Source organism: Camelus bactrianus, chromosome 7, assembly GCF_048773025.1.
Source record: "Camelus bactrianus isolate YW-2024 breed Bactrian camel chromosome 7, ASM4877302v1, whole genome shotgun sequence".
Lineage (NCBI taxonomy): Eukaryota > Metazoa > Chordata > Mammalia > Artiodactyla > Camelidae > Camelus > Camelus bactrianus.
The window spans coordinates 79,462,659-79,480,295 of record NC_133545.1 but is presented as its reverse complement, the minus strand read 5'-3'; the positions used below and the strand labels follow the sequence as shown (position 1 = coordinate 79,480,295).

General features: G+C 41.4%; 1 protein-coding gene across 3 annotated transcripts in view; it reads left to right on the top strand.

Annotated features, from left to right (window-relative positions):
• The window catches only part of VPS41 (VPS41 subunit of HOPS complex), a 178,280-nt gene that overhangs the window by 137,449 nt on the left and 23,194 nt on the right, over window positions 1-17,637 (top strand). For all 3 annotated transcript variants that reach the window (XM_045510866.2, XM_074367685.1, XM_045510843.2), the window contains exons 15-21: window positions 686-747; window positions 2,171-2,252; window positions 4,954-5,046; window positions 11,457-11,584; window positions 13,092-13,236; window positions 15,118-15,159; window positions 15,307-15,357. In XM_045510866.2, the coding sequence (XP_045366822.2) occupies window positions 686-747; window positions 2,171-2,252; window positions 4,954-5,046; window positions 11,457-11,584; window positions 13,092-13,236; window positions 15,118-15,159; window positions 15,307-15,357 (603 nt within the window). The remainder of the gene's footprint in view (window positions 1-685; window positions 748-2,170; window positions 2,253-4,953; window positions 5,047-11,456; window positions 11,585-13,091; window positions 13,237-15,117; window positions 15,160-15,306; window positions 15,358-17,637) is intronic.

Below are 17,637 nucleotides of genomic sequence, written 5' to 3'. Positions count from 1 at the left end.
TGTACACTGAGTTTAAGCTTCTCATGAAAACGCTTTCAAGTGAAATCACCTTTCATAAGAGCCAGGATCAAGCAGGAGGTCCCATGTCTCTGGTGACACAGACCGCCTTGAATCCTTTCAGAACCAAAGTAGGATAAGTGGATGGACACGGATACCATGAAGCCACTCACTTCACTGCTTCGAGCCCCAGTTTCCTCACCTATAAACCCATGGGTTTGAACGACCTGTTTTTCAGAGCTCATTTTCACTTGAACGTTAGCTTTAATTTTTTAATATGTCCCTTTAATGTGATGTGCTGTCATTTCATTTTCCTTAACAGCCCACATTTTTTAGAGGAAAGCACAAGGTCCAATTTTATATCCGGTGACAACGTGAAATCGTTGGCTCATGCTTCCAGTAGCGGAGATTTCTTTTGTAGAAGATGTTCTAGAAGAGGGCAGGTTAGGAGCCTTTCAAGTAGTAACTTTTTTGAAAATTGTGAACTCTGAAATGTGTGAAAATATAAGTACATTTAGAGATGCTCAAGAAAGACATGAGCATAATTACATAAAGCTAATAACTAAGGTGGATAAGCAGCTTTCAGGCAGCAGGGTTAATAAGACCCTCATGCTTGGCTCAGCAATTGAGACTCGGCTTTCCATTCATTCCAGTTAATTATGAAATACCATCATTTAATTTTCCCTAGGACATTGGCTTGGCGTATGTAAACCACCTGGTGGAGAAAGGAGAGTATGACGTAGCGGCACGGTAATCAAGACGTTTTCACAATCATTTGTTATTAGAATTAAGCCGTGTTAACAATAAAGATAGATCAGTCTCTGCAGCTGATGGACTTTTTTGTTACATCTTTCTAACAGTGTTTTTTTAATATTAATGGTTTTAACCACAGAACAGATTGATATGTTATTTACCCACCTACTGTGTCATTTTCATCAAATGCAAAATGTTTTTCTCATTATTTAATGAAAAAAGTGTCAAAAACACTGCGATCTTCCCCTTTTAATGAGCTAACAAATTAGCCTGCTAGTTTCAAGGGTGCTGGCAGAAGATGCGACACTCTGGGTCAGAGACACAGGACTGTCTGCGGCGGCGGCACTTGTGGCCCGGGTGCCAGCACTCCCCGCGCCCGATCCCACAGACCCGCTTCTCACAGCACGATGCGGGGAGCGCGGGGCGGCCCTGCACAGGCCGTGGGTTGTGTTACAGGAGAGGGGCCCTGAGCTTAGGGCGTCTGATTCTTTTATAATGGGCCGTATGGCCGCCTGCCCTTGACTCTAGAGGAAGACATTCTTTTTATTTTACTGGGCGGTAAACAGACCTGCCCTTTGCTCTGGAGGGAGACACCATCTGTGTCCTCTGCCCTCCGGAGCTGTTCACTCGACATCCTCGAAAGGCTAGTCCAGAATAAAGGCAGCCAGTGGATCTGCTCACAATTCGAGAAGAACTGTCTCCCAGCAAGAGAATGGCAGTTAAGTGATCAGACCCCAGGCTCATGGCTTGCAGGGGTGTGTGGTGGACAGGAAACATAAACGGTGCACAGTGGTCGTGTGGGTCTGTGAGTGGCTCCCCCTCGAGCTGTGCAGCGTGGTCGGCAGGACCACATGGCAGCCCGGGAAGCTAGTCTTCATCTGCTTTTTATCTCTTGTTTTAGGGAAATGTGTTTCTTTGATGTGTAAATCAAGTAAGGTTGTATTCACACACAAATATTTCTCCAGATTATAGACTCTGGTAGGATTCTAATTTTCCGAAATCTGATTTTGTACTCTGTTATCTAAAACTGTTCAGGAAGTGGTTTAAATTGGCACTTTGGGGTATGATGACATTTCCTCAAGGCAAGAAGGGTCCCCTAGACTAGCAGTGCTCATCTGGCTAAGCAGGAAACTCAGAACAGGAAAATCATTGTGGACACCTCCTAACTGAGGTCTTCTCAAACGGATTCATCTTTATAAGTATTGTGTATTAATTTTCATGATTTCCATCAACTTTATATATGCAATTAAGGGAGTACTAGTAAATACCTTTAATGTTCATTGGCACTTGAGATGGAAATTTGTCAAAATTCTGGGAGAAGAGATTTATCTAAACCACTAGGGGAAATGTCTGCTTATTCTGTCTCTGTTTATTTTCTTTATTTATACTTTGTTTCTCCCTGGGATGTTTTTACTTCCAGCAAATGCCAGAAAATTCTTGGGAAAAATGCAGCGCTCTGGGAATACGAAGTTTATAAATTTAAAGAAATTGGACAGCTTAAGGTGAGCATAACTTTATTTTTAAGTCTTAAATTTTTATATGTAGTATATTAATATTGAAATGGAAATAAAATTAAGACAGTAGTAATCAGTTCTTTACTGGGATGCGAGTACTGTCCCAGCTGGAAAGAAAAATCGAACTTTTAGAAATTAGTTACAAAATACAAATCTGGCTTGTATTTTATGTGTATAAAATATATGCATATATATTGCATGTATGATGTGCTGACTTTCTTATCTGCCCCCAGTTCTCTCTGTGATCAGATGAAGTTTTCATGTTCTTTTTAATGAATATAGAACAAAGATATAGTCTCATCCAGTAGATTATAAAGCACAAGGCTTTTTTCCAGATGTACTGGCAAATTCATGCATTTTCAAATATTTTACTTGCCAGAACACAGATGGAAAATTTTGACCAGGTCGCTCCAACAAATACTTTTGGTATTTCATTTTTTTTTCCATCTTTCAACTTAGTGTACAATATCGACTAATCAGTAAGGTACTCCTATGTCTGCAGGTCTGTTTAAAATATTTTTTTTTTGTAATCTTTTCAGTATTTGGGAGCCTTGTCAGTCCTGTCCTGGAGTTATGAACATGTTTGTAAAAATCCCAGTTACTCAGCTGGCCCGCCCTATGACTCCATTTGTGCTTGCTCCAAAAATGTTTCTCCCCCGGGAGACCCTCGGGGACACTTCCCTCCATGTTTACTGGGCTGACCTTGGACAATCTTACCCAGCCCTATGGCCATGTTTACCGCGATGGCTCTAGAACCCAGACCTCTATGTTGAATTCCTTATCTGTGTTGGAAGTGTGGGATGGCCATTTTCCCTTGTGTATGCTACTGATAATGATTACTCAAATCACCGTGGATCCATTTCCTTCCCAAGTTTGGTCCCGCCCCTCTGAGTCTATGTGTATGACTTCATAATCATACCCATTCCTTCCCTGCTTAATAGCTCAAAGCCACTGTCTTGATGAGATCATCGAACTCACCTCTTTACACTGTTTTATCTCCAGTGCTTTTTAGTTTTACTTTGGCAGTACCAACTGAGCCTCTCCTCCCTGCCAGGACCGCTGCCTCAGGTCCCGCCTGAGCTAGTGCACGGGCCTCCTGGTAGATCTGTGTTCAACCCTAACCCAGAGTTAGCTGTTTGAAAAATAAATATGGTCCTCTCATTTCCCTCCCACTCAGAGTATAAGATCCGAGTTCCTTTCATGACCCCACCTCAGCTTCCTCTCCAGCCTTATCTCCCGTCTGTGGCCCCGTCCCTCATCTTGGAGCCACTCTGACCTCCCTGCATGCAGAGTGAACATCCATGGCTCTGTGCCCTCGCTCCTGCTGTTCCCTCTGCCGGGGTGCCCTTCCCGTTCTCTCTTTGCCTGATAGACCAACCCCTGGCGTCTGTCATTTCTGCTTCAGTCCCCAGGATCCACCTCTCCTCGCCACAGCATCTCGTTAACCCTTCTGTGTGACACTGTTTAGAAATCTGCGTGTCTTCCCTCTGAGGCTGTGAGCCCCTGGGGGTAGTGCCTTGAGCTCTGGGTCCCCAGGACAGAGGGTGGTGATTGGTGACTCAGAGTCATTACAGTGTTGGAAACTCGACACTTAACACAGCACTGAAATAGCTGTGTTAATACACAAGCTGCATTTCCCCTCCACTTCAGACAATGGCTATGAGTTTTTAAAGGTTGACATGTTCCATTTTAAGGGGGAAAAAGAGATGCGTAGATGACCTATAACTCCTTGATCACTTAAGTTGACTTTTATCGTCTGTAACATTCTCCCTCCTATTACTTAGATTTTCATTCATTCATCAAGGAAGACCAGAGAAAGTTTAACTTAACCAAGGCAATTTTTTATTCATTCATTCATACAATGTAGACACCTCATATAACTTTTTAGAATACATTGTAATATGTTACAAGAAACTAGTTTATTTGAATCTTTTCTCTTGATTATTAATTTTCCAAAGTACTTTGTTGCCTTAAATGTTTAAAGTAAATGTATACTTTTATCTTTTCTGCGTGTTTGGAGTAGAGTTTTGTTTTGCTACTTTTTTCCCCCCCGTTTGTTTATCTTTGCTTTCACTTCTGTTGCCTTGGGAAACTGCCTTAGGAGAACATTGCTACGATTTATATGAGACGGCTTTGCCTGTGTTTTCTTCTAGGAGGTTAATGGTGTCTTAAGTTTAAGTCTTTAAGCCATTTTGAGTTTATTTTTGTGTATGGTCTGAGGGAGTGTTCTAACTTCATTAATTTACATGCAGCTGTCCAGCTTTCCCAACACCACTTGCCAAAGAGGCTGTCTTCTCTCCATTGTATATTCTTGTCTCCTTTGTCAAAGATTAATTGACCATAGGTGTGTGGCTTTATTTCTGGGCTCTCTTCTGTTCCATTGATCCATATGTCTGTTTTTATGCCAATACCATGCTGTTTTGATTACTGTAGCTTTGTAGTGTTGTCTGAAGTCTAGGAGGTTTATTCCTCCAGACTCTTTCTTTTTCTTCAGTATGGCTTTGGCAATTCTGGGTCTTCTGTGAGTCCATGTAAATTTTAGGATTATTTGTTCTAGTTCTGTGAAAACTCTCCTGGGTAATTTGACAGAGATCCCATTAAATCTGTAGATTGCTTTGGGTAGTGTGGCCATTTTAACTGTTTTGCTACTTTGCAAAGAAATTTTTTTTGTTTCCTTTTCCTACTTTAGGCTATCAGTCCTTATTTGCCAAGAGGGGATCCAGTTCTGAAACCACTCATCTATGAAATGATCTTACACGAATTTTTGGAAAGCGATTATGAGGTATGACGTTCTAGCATCATCCTATTTACTTGTTCCCAGTGGGAAAATGTTAAGAAATCTAGAAGTCATACAGTGGAGCAACTGGTTTCAAGGAAACAGCTTCACAGTTTGTACGCAGTAGGGGAAACTGGGGTAGATGCACTCTGATGTCAGCTAATGGTTATGTAGACATTATTAGTGAATATGTCTAATAAATGTACGTTTTGACGGACTCCTTAAAGCTGCCTCCTTGATAGAGCTGAAGGAAAAGGACCAGCTGCCATTTGGGGAATTTCGTAAATAGAATTGCAGCAGCCATTGATGGTTGTTACCCCGAAAGAATTCAGAACTTCCTAAAGCATGGGTCTCAGAACTAAGTTCACCAAAGGAGGATTAAAGAGAAATTAGGAGGCAGGAGTGGGGACGGGGATTGGAAGTGATCTGTTTGTTTATTGATTAAGGAGGAAGGTGGTACCTGAATTGCTCATCTGCCCTACAGTGTGTTTTGTTTTGTTTTTTAACATGCGTGCTCTAGTGTTATCCTCTCAACAGCACTATGAATAGTAGTACCCAATTTTACAGAGGAACTGACGGTTAAAGAAATTGAATAACTTGCCCAAGGCCATCCATTTAAAAAATAGTTCTGCGTAGATTTTAAATTTGGTGTTTATATGCACCCTAAATGGATTATAATTTTTAACATTATTCAGAAAATGTTCAGTGCCTCCTAGGCTCTAGGAGTATGCCAGGCACTCGGCACGCCAGCGTGGACAAAGTGATGCTCATTCAGCGACAGCTCTTCGTCTCAGTCACCCCCGGGCACGCAAACCAGCGGTTCTCAACAGGGGCGGATTCTGGCCCCACCCCGGGAGCCTCTGACAGTATCTGGGGGCACTTTTGATTGTTACAACTGAGGAATTGGCACTCCTGGCACTTAGTGGGTAGACACCAGCAGGGATACTGCTGAACATCCTACAGGGCACAGGGCAGCCCCAATGACGAAGAATTTTCTGTCCTCAAATGTCAACACTAATAAGGTTGAGAACCCCTAATATAAAGAGATAAGTTAGTGGGAGGGTATAGCTCGGTGGTAGAGAGCGTGCTTAGGGTGCGTAAGATCCTGGGTTCAATCCCTGGTACCTCCATTAAAAAAAATAAGTAAATAAATAAACCTAATTACCCCATACACACACACACACACGAAAGACAGAAAAAAGATGTTATTACATAATATGCTGGGAGCTCTAATAAAGCTGTCAAATGAAGTGTGGTAAAGACTCAGCCTCCTCCCACTTCTGACCAGAGGAAAAAATGAGATTTCCTGCAGGCAGGTTCTGGACGAGGGTGGGAAGCTGTTTTCCAGAGCCGTAACCGGTGCTGGAAAGATCCATAAACCAGGAGACTTCGGGCCGCAGGCTGCTGTTCTCCAGTTTCTGCCCAGCCTTCACAGTCTTTCATAAAAGGGGCAATGTCTTCAGCTCCTTATAAAGTTCAGGGGCCCAACCCAGTGATACGTTTTCATTTTTGGTGCCTCCTTTGTCTGTTGCAAGGTGTCGCTGCCTCTGTATATTCTGATGTTATGTTTTAAAAATAAGGAAGACTTTATTTTCAACTTTCCTCTTGCCTGTAAGAATGTGGGGTGTCTTGCAGAAAGTATAATATATATTAATTAATTTTATATTAATTATAAATATTTTTTAAAGAAACAGAAGGAGGCGATCAGACTAAAGAGGGAATGAGAAAAGGAACTCCTTATGTTTGGGGTGCCTACTTTTTAATACCGATAATTGATTCAAGTTAAGGAGGGGTAATAACGCAAATACTGCATTTTAACGCTGAGACTATTTTTAGAGCTTAAGATCTCAAGGGACCTTTCAGATAGTGAATGTTTACCCTGATAACTCCAGTGTTTGGTCAGTTACTGTCAGCCGTTCTGGATCCGTCAGCCTCAAGCATCCTGATGCACACGTGACCTGCGCAGTTCCTTTACTGTTAAAGAGTCTGTTCTTCTCGCAGGGAGGAATTAAGTGCTTCAGCATGAATTAAACTGGAACAAAATATTTCTTTAATAATCGTGTATACTAATGGAGGCAACATTTCCTCATCGTCCTCTCTTTTTAGCCCATGTTCTAATATAATCTAGTCTTCTCTGCCAGCCTGGGCCTGTTCATTTCCAGGGCTGTACAGACGAGTTTATGGTAATAGTTTCTGTCATTTAATGCTGGGTACCAACTGATGTCATCTGGAAGCATGGTTCCGATTCATTTCCCATCCTGTTCAATTCAGTGTATCTTCATTTAGAACCTGCCATGGTCTGGAACTGGGCTGAGAACTCAGTTGGGTCCAAGAGAAATCAAAACACAGCCCTAGGCTTACACGCGTTTAAGAATGACTGGGGAGACCATATTAATAAGTTTTAAGCAACTAGAAAATAACTTAAGACAGGAAGAGCTATGTGTTATAAGAGATCTAGTGAGAGGCAGTTATTGGCCATAGTTATTGGAAAAGGTTTCTTGAGTGAATAGACTCGTGATGGACTTCTGTTTCCTTCCAGTATGTTCTGAGTACACGGAGCGGCTATCATAAATAATCCATCTTTGTACATCTTCCCAAAAGAAAGAGATTTATGAGTGTTCTGTGAAAAATGATGGGGAGAGTATGGCCTTTATTTAGAAATACCTAAGCTTAGTTATTCTTGTCCTCTTTTTAACGTAATGTAATTTAACCATGGGGGAAGAAAAGCGATTTTGTTATTTTTATGATTCTGTTACGATTCTTCCACATGATTCAACTCCTACTTTTTCAAGAAACTGTTTTCAGTCTTGTTTCATTAAAGTTACCCAGCTACTTCATATCTGGAAGGCTTTTTGCCTGAGACTGAAAGAAATAAGCATGACTTAAATTTAGAGTTTGTAGATGTTTTTCCTGAATGTTTGAAGGTGTCTGCCTGATCAGTACTATTAAAAAGGTTATAAATAATTTGTTTTTGTCATAAGCTCTTATAAATAATTCATATTTTAGCTTCTGTCATTCTCTGTCATGTTTAACTTTGAATTAAATTGTCACATAATTGATCAGAAAGCAGTGTTCTAAAGCAACACATTTGATCACATATAAAATAGATGAAAATTTTGTGCCACTAAATAGCACTAAAGGTCAGGAGAAAAGTAGAAATTGTATTTCTCAGGAATTTTCTCTTCTTCCTAAAAAGACATGAAGTCACAGTATTTCCTGGGAGGTACTGATGTTTCATGACTCATTTGTAAGGGGTTTCTACTGAAATGGATATCACCTTGCCTTTTAATTTATAACAGCAGAATTACTTTTCCTATTTTTTTTAAGGTGGGGTCAGGCAATTAGGTTTATTTATTTATTTATTTTTGGAGGGGATACTGGGGATTGAACCCAGGACCTTGTGCATGCTAAGCATGAGCTCTACCACTTGAGCTATACCCTTCCCCTAACAGCAGAGTTACTGCAAAGAGTTAAGCTTTGCTTCATAATATTAATGGCAAATGTATAAGCATGTTAAAAGTGGGATGGTTTCTGTGGCATTTCACTTACTGGTTCGTATTTTTTTTTTTTAAGGCTTCATAAACTCCAAATCCAAAAACTACTTTTTAAAAAAATTTTTGTGGTTGGGGGAGGTAATTCGGTTTGTTTATCATTTATTTATTTAGAGGTGGCACTGGGGATTGAACCCAGGACCTCAAGCATGCTAAGCATGCGCTCTACCCCTTGAGCTACACCCTCCCCTCATCCTACTGGTTACTCTTTAAACTTTTACTTACTCTGATGGGCACTGAGGGGTGCTGTAACTTTGCCCACTTGATCATGACAGTCCCCTGATAACTGTGTCCTCTAATTAATAATAAAGGCCCCATGGGTGATTTCATCAGTATTTTTGAAATTGAAGTATAGTTGATTTACAATGTTGTGTTTGTTTCAGGTGTACAGCATAGTGATTCAAATATATATATATATATATATATATATATATATATATATATATATATATATATATATATACACACATACACATACATAAAAGAATATGTGTGTGTGTATATATACACACACATATATATATACACACACACATATATATATATACACACCTTTTTCATTATAGGTTTTTACAACCTATTGAATATAGTTCCCTGTGCTATACATTAGGACCTCGTTGTTTATCTATTTTATATCTAGTAGTGTGTATCTGTTAATCGCAAACTCCCAGTTTATCCCTCACTCCAAACCCCTTTGGTAACCATAAGTTTGTTTGCTATGTCTGTGAGATTGTTTCTGTTTTGTAAGTAAGTTCATTTGTGTCATTTTTTTAGATTCCACATATGAGTGATATCATATGTTTGTCTTTCTCTGACTTACTTGATTTAGCATGATAATCTGTAGGTCCATCCATGTTGCTGCAAATGGCCTTATTTCATTCCTTTTTATGGCTGAGTAGTACTCCATTGTGTGTGTGTGTGTGTGTGTGTGTGTGTGTGTGTGTGTGTGTACACACGTGTACATACACCACACTTCTTTATCCATTCATTCATTTGTTGATGGACATTTAGGTTGTTTCCATGTCTTGGCTATTGTAAATAGTGCTGCTGTGAACACTGGGGCGCATGTATCTTTTTGAATTGGAGTTTTCTCCAGACATATGCCCAGGAGTGAGATTGCTGGGTCATATGGTAACTCCATTTTCAGTTTTCTGAGGTGTCTCCACACTGTTTTCCAAAGTGGCAGCTCATCAGTATTTTCTAAGCACATTTATTTCAAGGGTGCACAAAGCCAGTTAAGCAGAGAAAAGCCTAACGTGAAATGTGATAAATGTTTGTTTCAGTTTACACTGGAGTCATCATGTTCTTATCGCACAATATGACCGGTCATTTTGTCTTATTTTGTGTTAGAAGTTGGCAGTACTGCAAGGCTGTTGCCTGAATCAGAAAAAGGGGGGAAAGGAGCCAAGGTTTCTTCTTTCCCTGAACAGTATTATTCCTGGTCTCAAGGCTACTGAGAGCTGCCAGTGTTGGAGTGGAAATCTTTTCAAGACTTTTTTTAATCTTATAAATTTCAGAGTCTTAAGAAAACAGAAACATCATCCAAAGTATCATTTTGATTCAGAGAACATTTTAATGCTCTGATTCAGTCATTATATAAAATATATCATCTTTACTTATTGAAGCCTCTCCCCAAATCTCTCCAGTCAAATTGCAGCCATGCTCATATGAAGGAAGGCTGCAGTTTGGAGAATGTGTGTTGTGTTTGCGTGTTGTTCTGGTCTTTTGCCATCACCCTTTGTAGGGGTTACTTCAGTACAAAGTGGGTAGGAACTGAATGGAAACTATATTCCTGATTCTTTGGTGATTTTTCTTCTTACCAAATCCTGGTACTTTACAGAAGCAAATTCTACCACACTGTTTTCATTTCTAAATACCATTTAAACCGATTCATAGTAGTTCATTAAAGCATTAGTTGAGTTATTTAATATTGGTAATACGATCTTTTTCAAAAATGTGAAAAATATTTACTTCAAATATTTGCTATCTTTTGGAAACATCTAAGTTTTTTAGCTGAAAGTTGTCAAGGATCAGTAAGGAAACTGCTTTGAGTTACAGGGGCTAAAGTTACAAGTACTCTGAGTTACAAGAGCTAAAGTTAGGATTCAGGAGGGCAGAGGCTGCCCAGGACACTGGCCAAGAATCAGCCATGGAGGAAAAGAGGATCCAGTCAGGGGATCTGGAGTTTTCTATCGGAACCACAAAATCTGAGATCCTTAGATAGCCAGGGTTAGGAGCAGGGGATAAGACTTGAACCAAAGTCCCAAATGCCCAAAGAAAAGTAGATTTAGAAGCAGGAATGGAAGAAGAACAGAGATGATAACTTGTTGAAGGTGGGATGCAGGGCGATTCCACCGTGGGAGCAAAGCCGCCACGTGCGTATTGCTGGCAGCGCGGTGACGACTTCACGACCAGTGCACATGGCAGCCCAGACCTCAAGGGCACCGATGGTGGTGGGGAGGGCAGCTGACTTGGACAGTATCTGTGAGATGTTAAAGACGACCTCAAATGTTAGAGTCACTCCAGGATGAGGAAAGAGCGAATCAGACCTGAACTTTGTGCAGTGGCCCTTTACGGAAGGACCAGGGGGGCTTGCTTCCTTGTGCATTTCACCCAGTAGGTGGAGCAGTGGTGGCCCCGCCTGCTCCCCAGGAGTGGCGAGTGGAGATGTGCAGTCATTCTCTGCCTCCCCTCGCCATCCCCAGGCCCGCAGTCTGAAAATTGACAATATGTTCATGGACCAGTGTTTTAATCGTAAAATGGTTTTGTCTGTTTTCCACAAATACTTTGAGGCACTGTTGGAACTCTCTGGATTATTTTCCTGTTTAAAGAGTGTTCTTCGTCCGTTTTCCCCGCCTGGGTTAGGGCTTTGCCACGTTGATCCGGGAATGGCCCGGAGATCTGTACAACAATTCGGTGATGGTTCAAGCAGTCCGAGATCATCTGAAGAAAGACAGTCAGAACAGGACCTTACTTAAAACCCTGGCAGAACTGTGAGTATCCTGTTAGCGCTGCTTTTTCCAAATCAATCTACATGAAAAGTTGTTCGTATTTAAAATCTGGCAAACTGAATGGGAAGGACAAAGTTTATATACCATTTTCCCACATTCACTCTTAGTAAAAACCTTTCATAAACCTTGAGTGGACAGCCGGCAGGGAAGGGAAGGAAAAAGTATGAAACGGTACAGTGGTAATGTGATCCCAGAGGAGAGGAACCCTTGTCAGCAGCCCTGGGTAGAGGCAGTGGCCTGGTGGGGGAAGGGGACTGGGTCTTAGATCCTCGCCCAGATCAGTTTCCCAGTGAGGCCCTGGGTGCCGTCATCCTTGGATCTGCAAGCCGGTAAATTTCTCAAACCTTAGACTCCTCATCCATGAGATCCCAGGTGATAACACAGTTCTTCATGGGATGGATTTCATAATTCCAAAACGATTATGAAACTTCATAATCAAAAACGACGTGCCATGCCTGAGACCGAGTCAGGGCTCAGAAAATGGAAGCTTGGTTGATGCTTTTCTTACTTATTGGGCACTGTCGGGGTCCCGGGCTTTGTGCTACATGCCTGTGGTGCAGGGGCGGGTAAGGCACACGCAGGCCCTCTAGGGGCTTTGGTTTAGTGGAACAAGCACACTGCATGCGGGAAATCTCAGCAAGACCGTCTCGCCTCGGCCCCTCCTTGCACCACCCCCAACCTCAGGCAACCCGCTCCATCAGCTTCTTAACATCTTTCGTCCGACACCAGAATGGCCTGGAATTCAGGGCTGTTTAAGGCTTTCCACAAAAGGAGTCATGTTTGTGGAGCACTGATCTCTTCTGGAAACAGTGTTCTGGTTTCCCTTGGACTCTGTAGGACTGACACTGTACTAATAATAGTTCTGTAGGGCTAATAATGGACTCACAGTGCAATTTAGGTTCAGTTGGCTTTTAGGAAGCCGGCTTAGGGAATTAAGCAATGTGAAAAACGCTGTTTCAACAGAAAAGCACATTTACATTTTATATAACCTCCTTAGGAATAAGCTTTTGGAATGTCACCCATTTGTCAGCTGAACCCTGCTTGTAAGAATTTTTACTGATTTTTTTTTTTTTTAATTACCAGAATAAGAATGTCTTTCATTCTGGGTCATGCTTGTAAGAATTTTTACTGATTTTTTTTTTAATTACCAGAATAAGAATGTCTTTCATTCTGTGTCATTCTTTATGTGATATACAAATTCCTATAAAAATTTTTTTGAGAATTTCTATAAAGGAAAATTTTTATTAGTTGGGTATTAAAAATTTTCTAAAACTTTGGTGAGATGGGAAGCAAGGTTCTGAGAAAGAAATACTTACTGGTCGCGTTATAGTTAAATCTGAAAGAACAGTTTTCTTAAATAAAGTGAACTTTTCTCTCCAGGCAAGTTTTTCAGTTTTCATTAAGGTAAAACATGATCTGTACATGTGTATAGTGTGTGTTTAATCAGAAGCATGGGTGAACGTTAATGTGAAAGTTTTTGTCTTACCAGGTACACCTATGACAAAAACTATGGCAACGCTCTGGAAATATACTTGACGTTAAGACATAAGGATGTTTTCCAGTTGATCCACAAGCATAATCTTTTCAGTTCTATCAAGGATAAAATTGTCTTATTAATGGATTTTGATTCTGAGGTAATGTGTTTCTTAATTGAATGCTGATCAATTATGTGTGCTATTCCAAATTTTTGATGAGACATTTATCCATGTGCTGGAGGCGTTAATCAGTCATGTGACTTGGCTGATGATGTTCAGAACACCCTGACCCCCACTAGATGTTACGTTAGTAGCTGGCACTCAGGAATCCTTTACTTACGCGGTTATTCTGTAAAAGCAATCATAATTTGATGTGGAACTTTTTAAGCTGTGTGTGTGTGAAGTAGTTTTTTAGTAAAACAATTCATATGATTCACAGAAACAAAGAATCCAGCCATATGCTTTAGCTCATCAACCCTGTTAACTGTATGTCTCAGATTTAAAATTTTAAGTAAACTCTTTTGATCCATTTGTTGCCTTCTTTTCCCTTGGCATTCACAGCTCTAGCATGTGGAGTTTCCATTGATCTCGGGTGATGCTCAGGTCCAGGACAGTTTACTTCAGGTCCAGGTTATCTTATTACAGGACAGATTTGAATAGTGGACTGCTTGTCTGATGAGGGCACCCAACCTCCACAGCTCACAGTGGCTCTTGTAAAGGGATACAAACTGTGTGTGTGTCTCAAAAAAGAAAGCTAATGCCAAGTGCTCATGATGGAGGGGGATGCATAAAAACAGTTCTTATTCCAAAAACTGAAAGTTTAGGTTAAGAGTAACACCCTTAAGGCTCCAAAAGAGTTACCTGGATTTTTTAAAATTTGTATTTTTACTATATTTGGGGGTATTATGTGCTATGTTATATATCTACTATGTGCTATATATTAGACTTCATGCACTTAAACTTAATGTAAATAGGAGCTATATCTACCTCTTTTTTCTGAAAGATGCTTTTAGCCTACTTTTCGCACTGGAAGAATCAAATCCTTAGGGACCACAGATCTAAAAAGAATTAGTGCGGTTCTGAGGAAGTTCAGGTACAGGACAGAAAATGATTACGAGGATAAGAAGTTTATGTAAAAATTAATTACATTTCTCCATATATAGTCTCCCCTTACGTCTGTTCCACCCCCACCACGTGTCTCACGAGCCTAGTTCTGCATATGGAGCCACAGATAGAAGATGAATGAGCTCAAAGTAACCACTATTCAAGAGCATGAACCAAAGTTAAGGAATCATAGTACTTCATAATTAGGAAATAATTTAAGGATAATCTCTTTCAACATCCTAATACTTCAGAGAGAAAAAAGCAGACAGGGAGGCAGTGGCAGAGCAGAGTCGAGACCAAGACTCAGGGGTGTGAAGGAGCCTCAGTGTTGTGGGCTCTCTTCCCCCCCACCTCTCGTCACAAACGCCATCCGGTTATGTTAGAGGTGGCGAAAGTGAATTCTAAAAATCCAGAAACTGTATCATTATGAAACTTCAAATATCTTTTTTTTTTTTCCTTTTGTTTGTCCTCTGCTCCACGTAAGACCAGCTCCTTATATCTGTGGACTCTGAATCTGTAGGGGACACACTGAATATTCGGGTGGCCAGAAGCACCGCTCATTTTTGTGGTGCTGTGCACGGTACGCTCCCCGGAACTACTGAGAGTCACACGAGAACTTACAAAGACACCTGGGACATCGGGGAGCCTAGAATATATGCAGTCAAGGTGTTTTGTATTAGTGAGTGGTAGCAAGGCGTCCTTTTAAGTCATATGCAAAAGCACGTAGACCTCAGATTGAAGCCCATTTTCAAACACATTTAGAAACATCTCACCTAAGGACCACTGTAAAGCTATGAACCTCCTTAGGTGCATAAAAAAAGGCCTCTACCTTTAATGGTAATACCATATACATTTGTTTTTTTCTGTTCTCTTTTTCTTTGGCAAATTTCAGTGACTGTGGTTTGTTTTTTTTTTTTTTTTTTTCTCATATTACAGAAAGCTGTTGACATGCTTCTGGACAATGAGGATAAAATTTCAGTGAGTGTCTCTTGTTTTTTATGTGGGTTAAAACAGATGAGTGTCTGGGACCACTATCGCTGTAAAGAAGAGAGATGTTTATCAGATAATTTTGCAGCTGTGTTTGTGTCCACGTAACGCAACATTCAAGTTTCTTTTTTTCTGTAGATTAAAAAGGTTGTGGAAGAATTAGAAGACAGACCAGAGTTGCAGCACGTGGTAAGCATGACAGGCTTCTTTTGCCTTTTTTTTTTTTTTAACATTTTTTTTTTTTACTGAGTTGTAGTCATTTTACAATGCTGTGTCAAATTCCAGTGTAGAGCACAATTTTTCAGTTACGTATAAACATACATATATTCATTGTTACTTTTTTTTTTTGCTGTGAGCTACCACAATTTTGCCTTTTGATTAGTGAGGCAAATCACCTTCCAGTGCTGGTGTGAGAATACTGGAGTGAACATTTCAGGTTAATATTCAGATTGGAGGTTTGACCACAAATAATATTCTCAAATTATTATAATGCAGTTTATGCTCTGAATCCAACCTAGGGATTAATAACAGATCAGGCACTTTGACCCACAATTGAATTGTGACTTTTTTTTAAAAAAAGTTATTCATTTTTGTGTTTTCAAACTGTGCTTGGGAGTAAGTACCTTCCATCAACTGAAAAAAAAAAAATGCAGAACCTAAAAGTTGCAAATTATGTTTTATTCAAGGACGTTACTTAGGACGGTAGCCTGGGAAGGCAGCCTCTCAGAGAGCTCTGAGGGGCTGTTTAAAGAGGTAAAGGAGCAGCCAGGATACACAGGAGTTTTTGCTGGGAAAAAAACAAAACAAAACAAAACCATGTAGTCAAACATCCAAAGATTACTGTTAATCAAAAAAAAAAAAAAACCACACACACAAAAAATAAACAAACCAACCCCCAGACACATCTCAGGTTAATGATTTTGGCACCTTCCTGTGTATGGGAAGATTTGAGAGTCTGGGTGCACTGAAATTATTCCTTTGATGTGCATCTTAACTGTCTAGGGCTTGTATCCCGTTTTTCTCCATCCTGAATTCCCCATCAGGGGGACGCCTGCAGTGGCTGAAGGCTTGATGGCAGGAAATGTTCATCGTTAACCAGAACGGCTGGCAATATTTTTTGTCTGCACGTCTGTAGCTACCATCCAGTAGAGTTCTGGCATAAATTACAGGCGAGCCGGTGCCCTGACCTGGGTGCTGCACATACCAGGTACTCCTGCCAAGGAAACGCCACGCAGCTGTTCCGTGTCCAGGACCACACTGATCACAGAGCAGACCCTCGGTCTGTCTGTCCTCCACCCGGACGCTCGCTGTGCCCACTCCTTCCGTATGGTCCTGTGGTGGTCTCGCAGGCCCCTTAGTCTAGGTTTCCTTTGCCGGGAGGGCGGCTGCTTTGACTTTGCATTTTGTCATCGTGGGAGGAAAGCAGATGGTGTTTTCTATGTCCTTTCAAAATTACACAAAAGTCTTCAGTGAAAAGATGGGATATTGCGGTAGGGCTCTGGGCATCAGACTCAGGGAGCACTCTGGTGTCTCTGTCCACCCCTCTGCACCCCAGGAGGAGGCCCAGGGAACAGAGTATTTTATTCAAGTCAGTTTTGTCGCCAAGATAGGAGTATGAAGGTATTTTAGGGTTGTTTTTTTTTTTTTGGATTTTGGGGGATTTTTTTTGGCTCAGAGGTTGTACAGATGCTTTTGCTGTATTGTTGATGATTGGAAGTCTCTAGATCACCTGCTTATCCAAGCAGGGTACCTCTGCGCTGGCCTCCTTGGGATTTGTTTATAAAGCAGTGATTTCTGGCCTCCTTGAGCCACAAGACCGGATTACAGGCGGGAGGCGTCCAGTGACCCTGTAATTGGGGCAGCGGTAGCGGGACTCACACTAAAGCGGCTCATCTCCCCCGTCAGGCAAGGTAACGTCTCCATAAATCTGCCCCCGCAGAAGTGACAGGGCCTCCGCCTCTGGGAAAGCGTGGTGTGTGTCCAGCTCACACACTGAGCCCCGCGCCAGTGGACTGGCCGGGGCCCTCGTCAGCCTGGTGTGGACTTCTGTCTGTCTGTCTGTTTGTCTGTCTGTCTGTCTGTCTGTCTGCTCTCCCCTCTTCTTACCTGAGGGAGAGGGGAACAGCTAACCCAACCCAAGGAGTAGGTTTCCCAATGTGCTGGTGTCCCGGTTAGGCTTATTTAGCGACCACATACAGTCCCGCATGTCCGTCTTCAGTGAACTCATTCCCAGTCCAGCTTCGGGGGCCGGCCAATGCTCTGTGCTCCTGAAGACCCAGGCCACTCAAGGTGCGAAGGCACCGTGTGTAAGTCTTTCTGCCTCAGTTGGGTTACCGGGTGTTTGTTTCCATCTAACAGCAACAAAGCATCCAACATCGACTTGTGACTTCTGCGTCATCTGCAGACTTCACCTTGCCCCTAAGTAGAAAGGGAATTACTGGCTTCCTTTGAGGTCCAGTAACTTTTTCA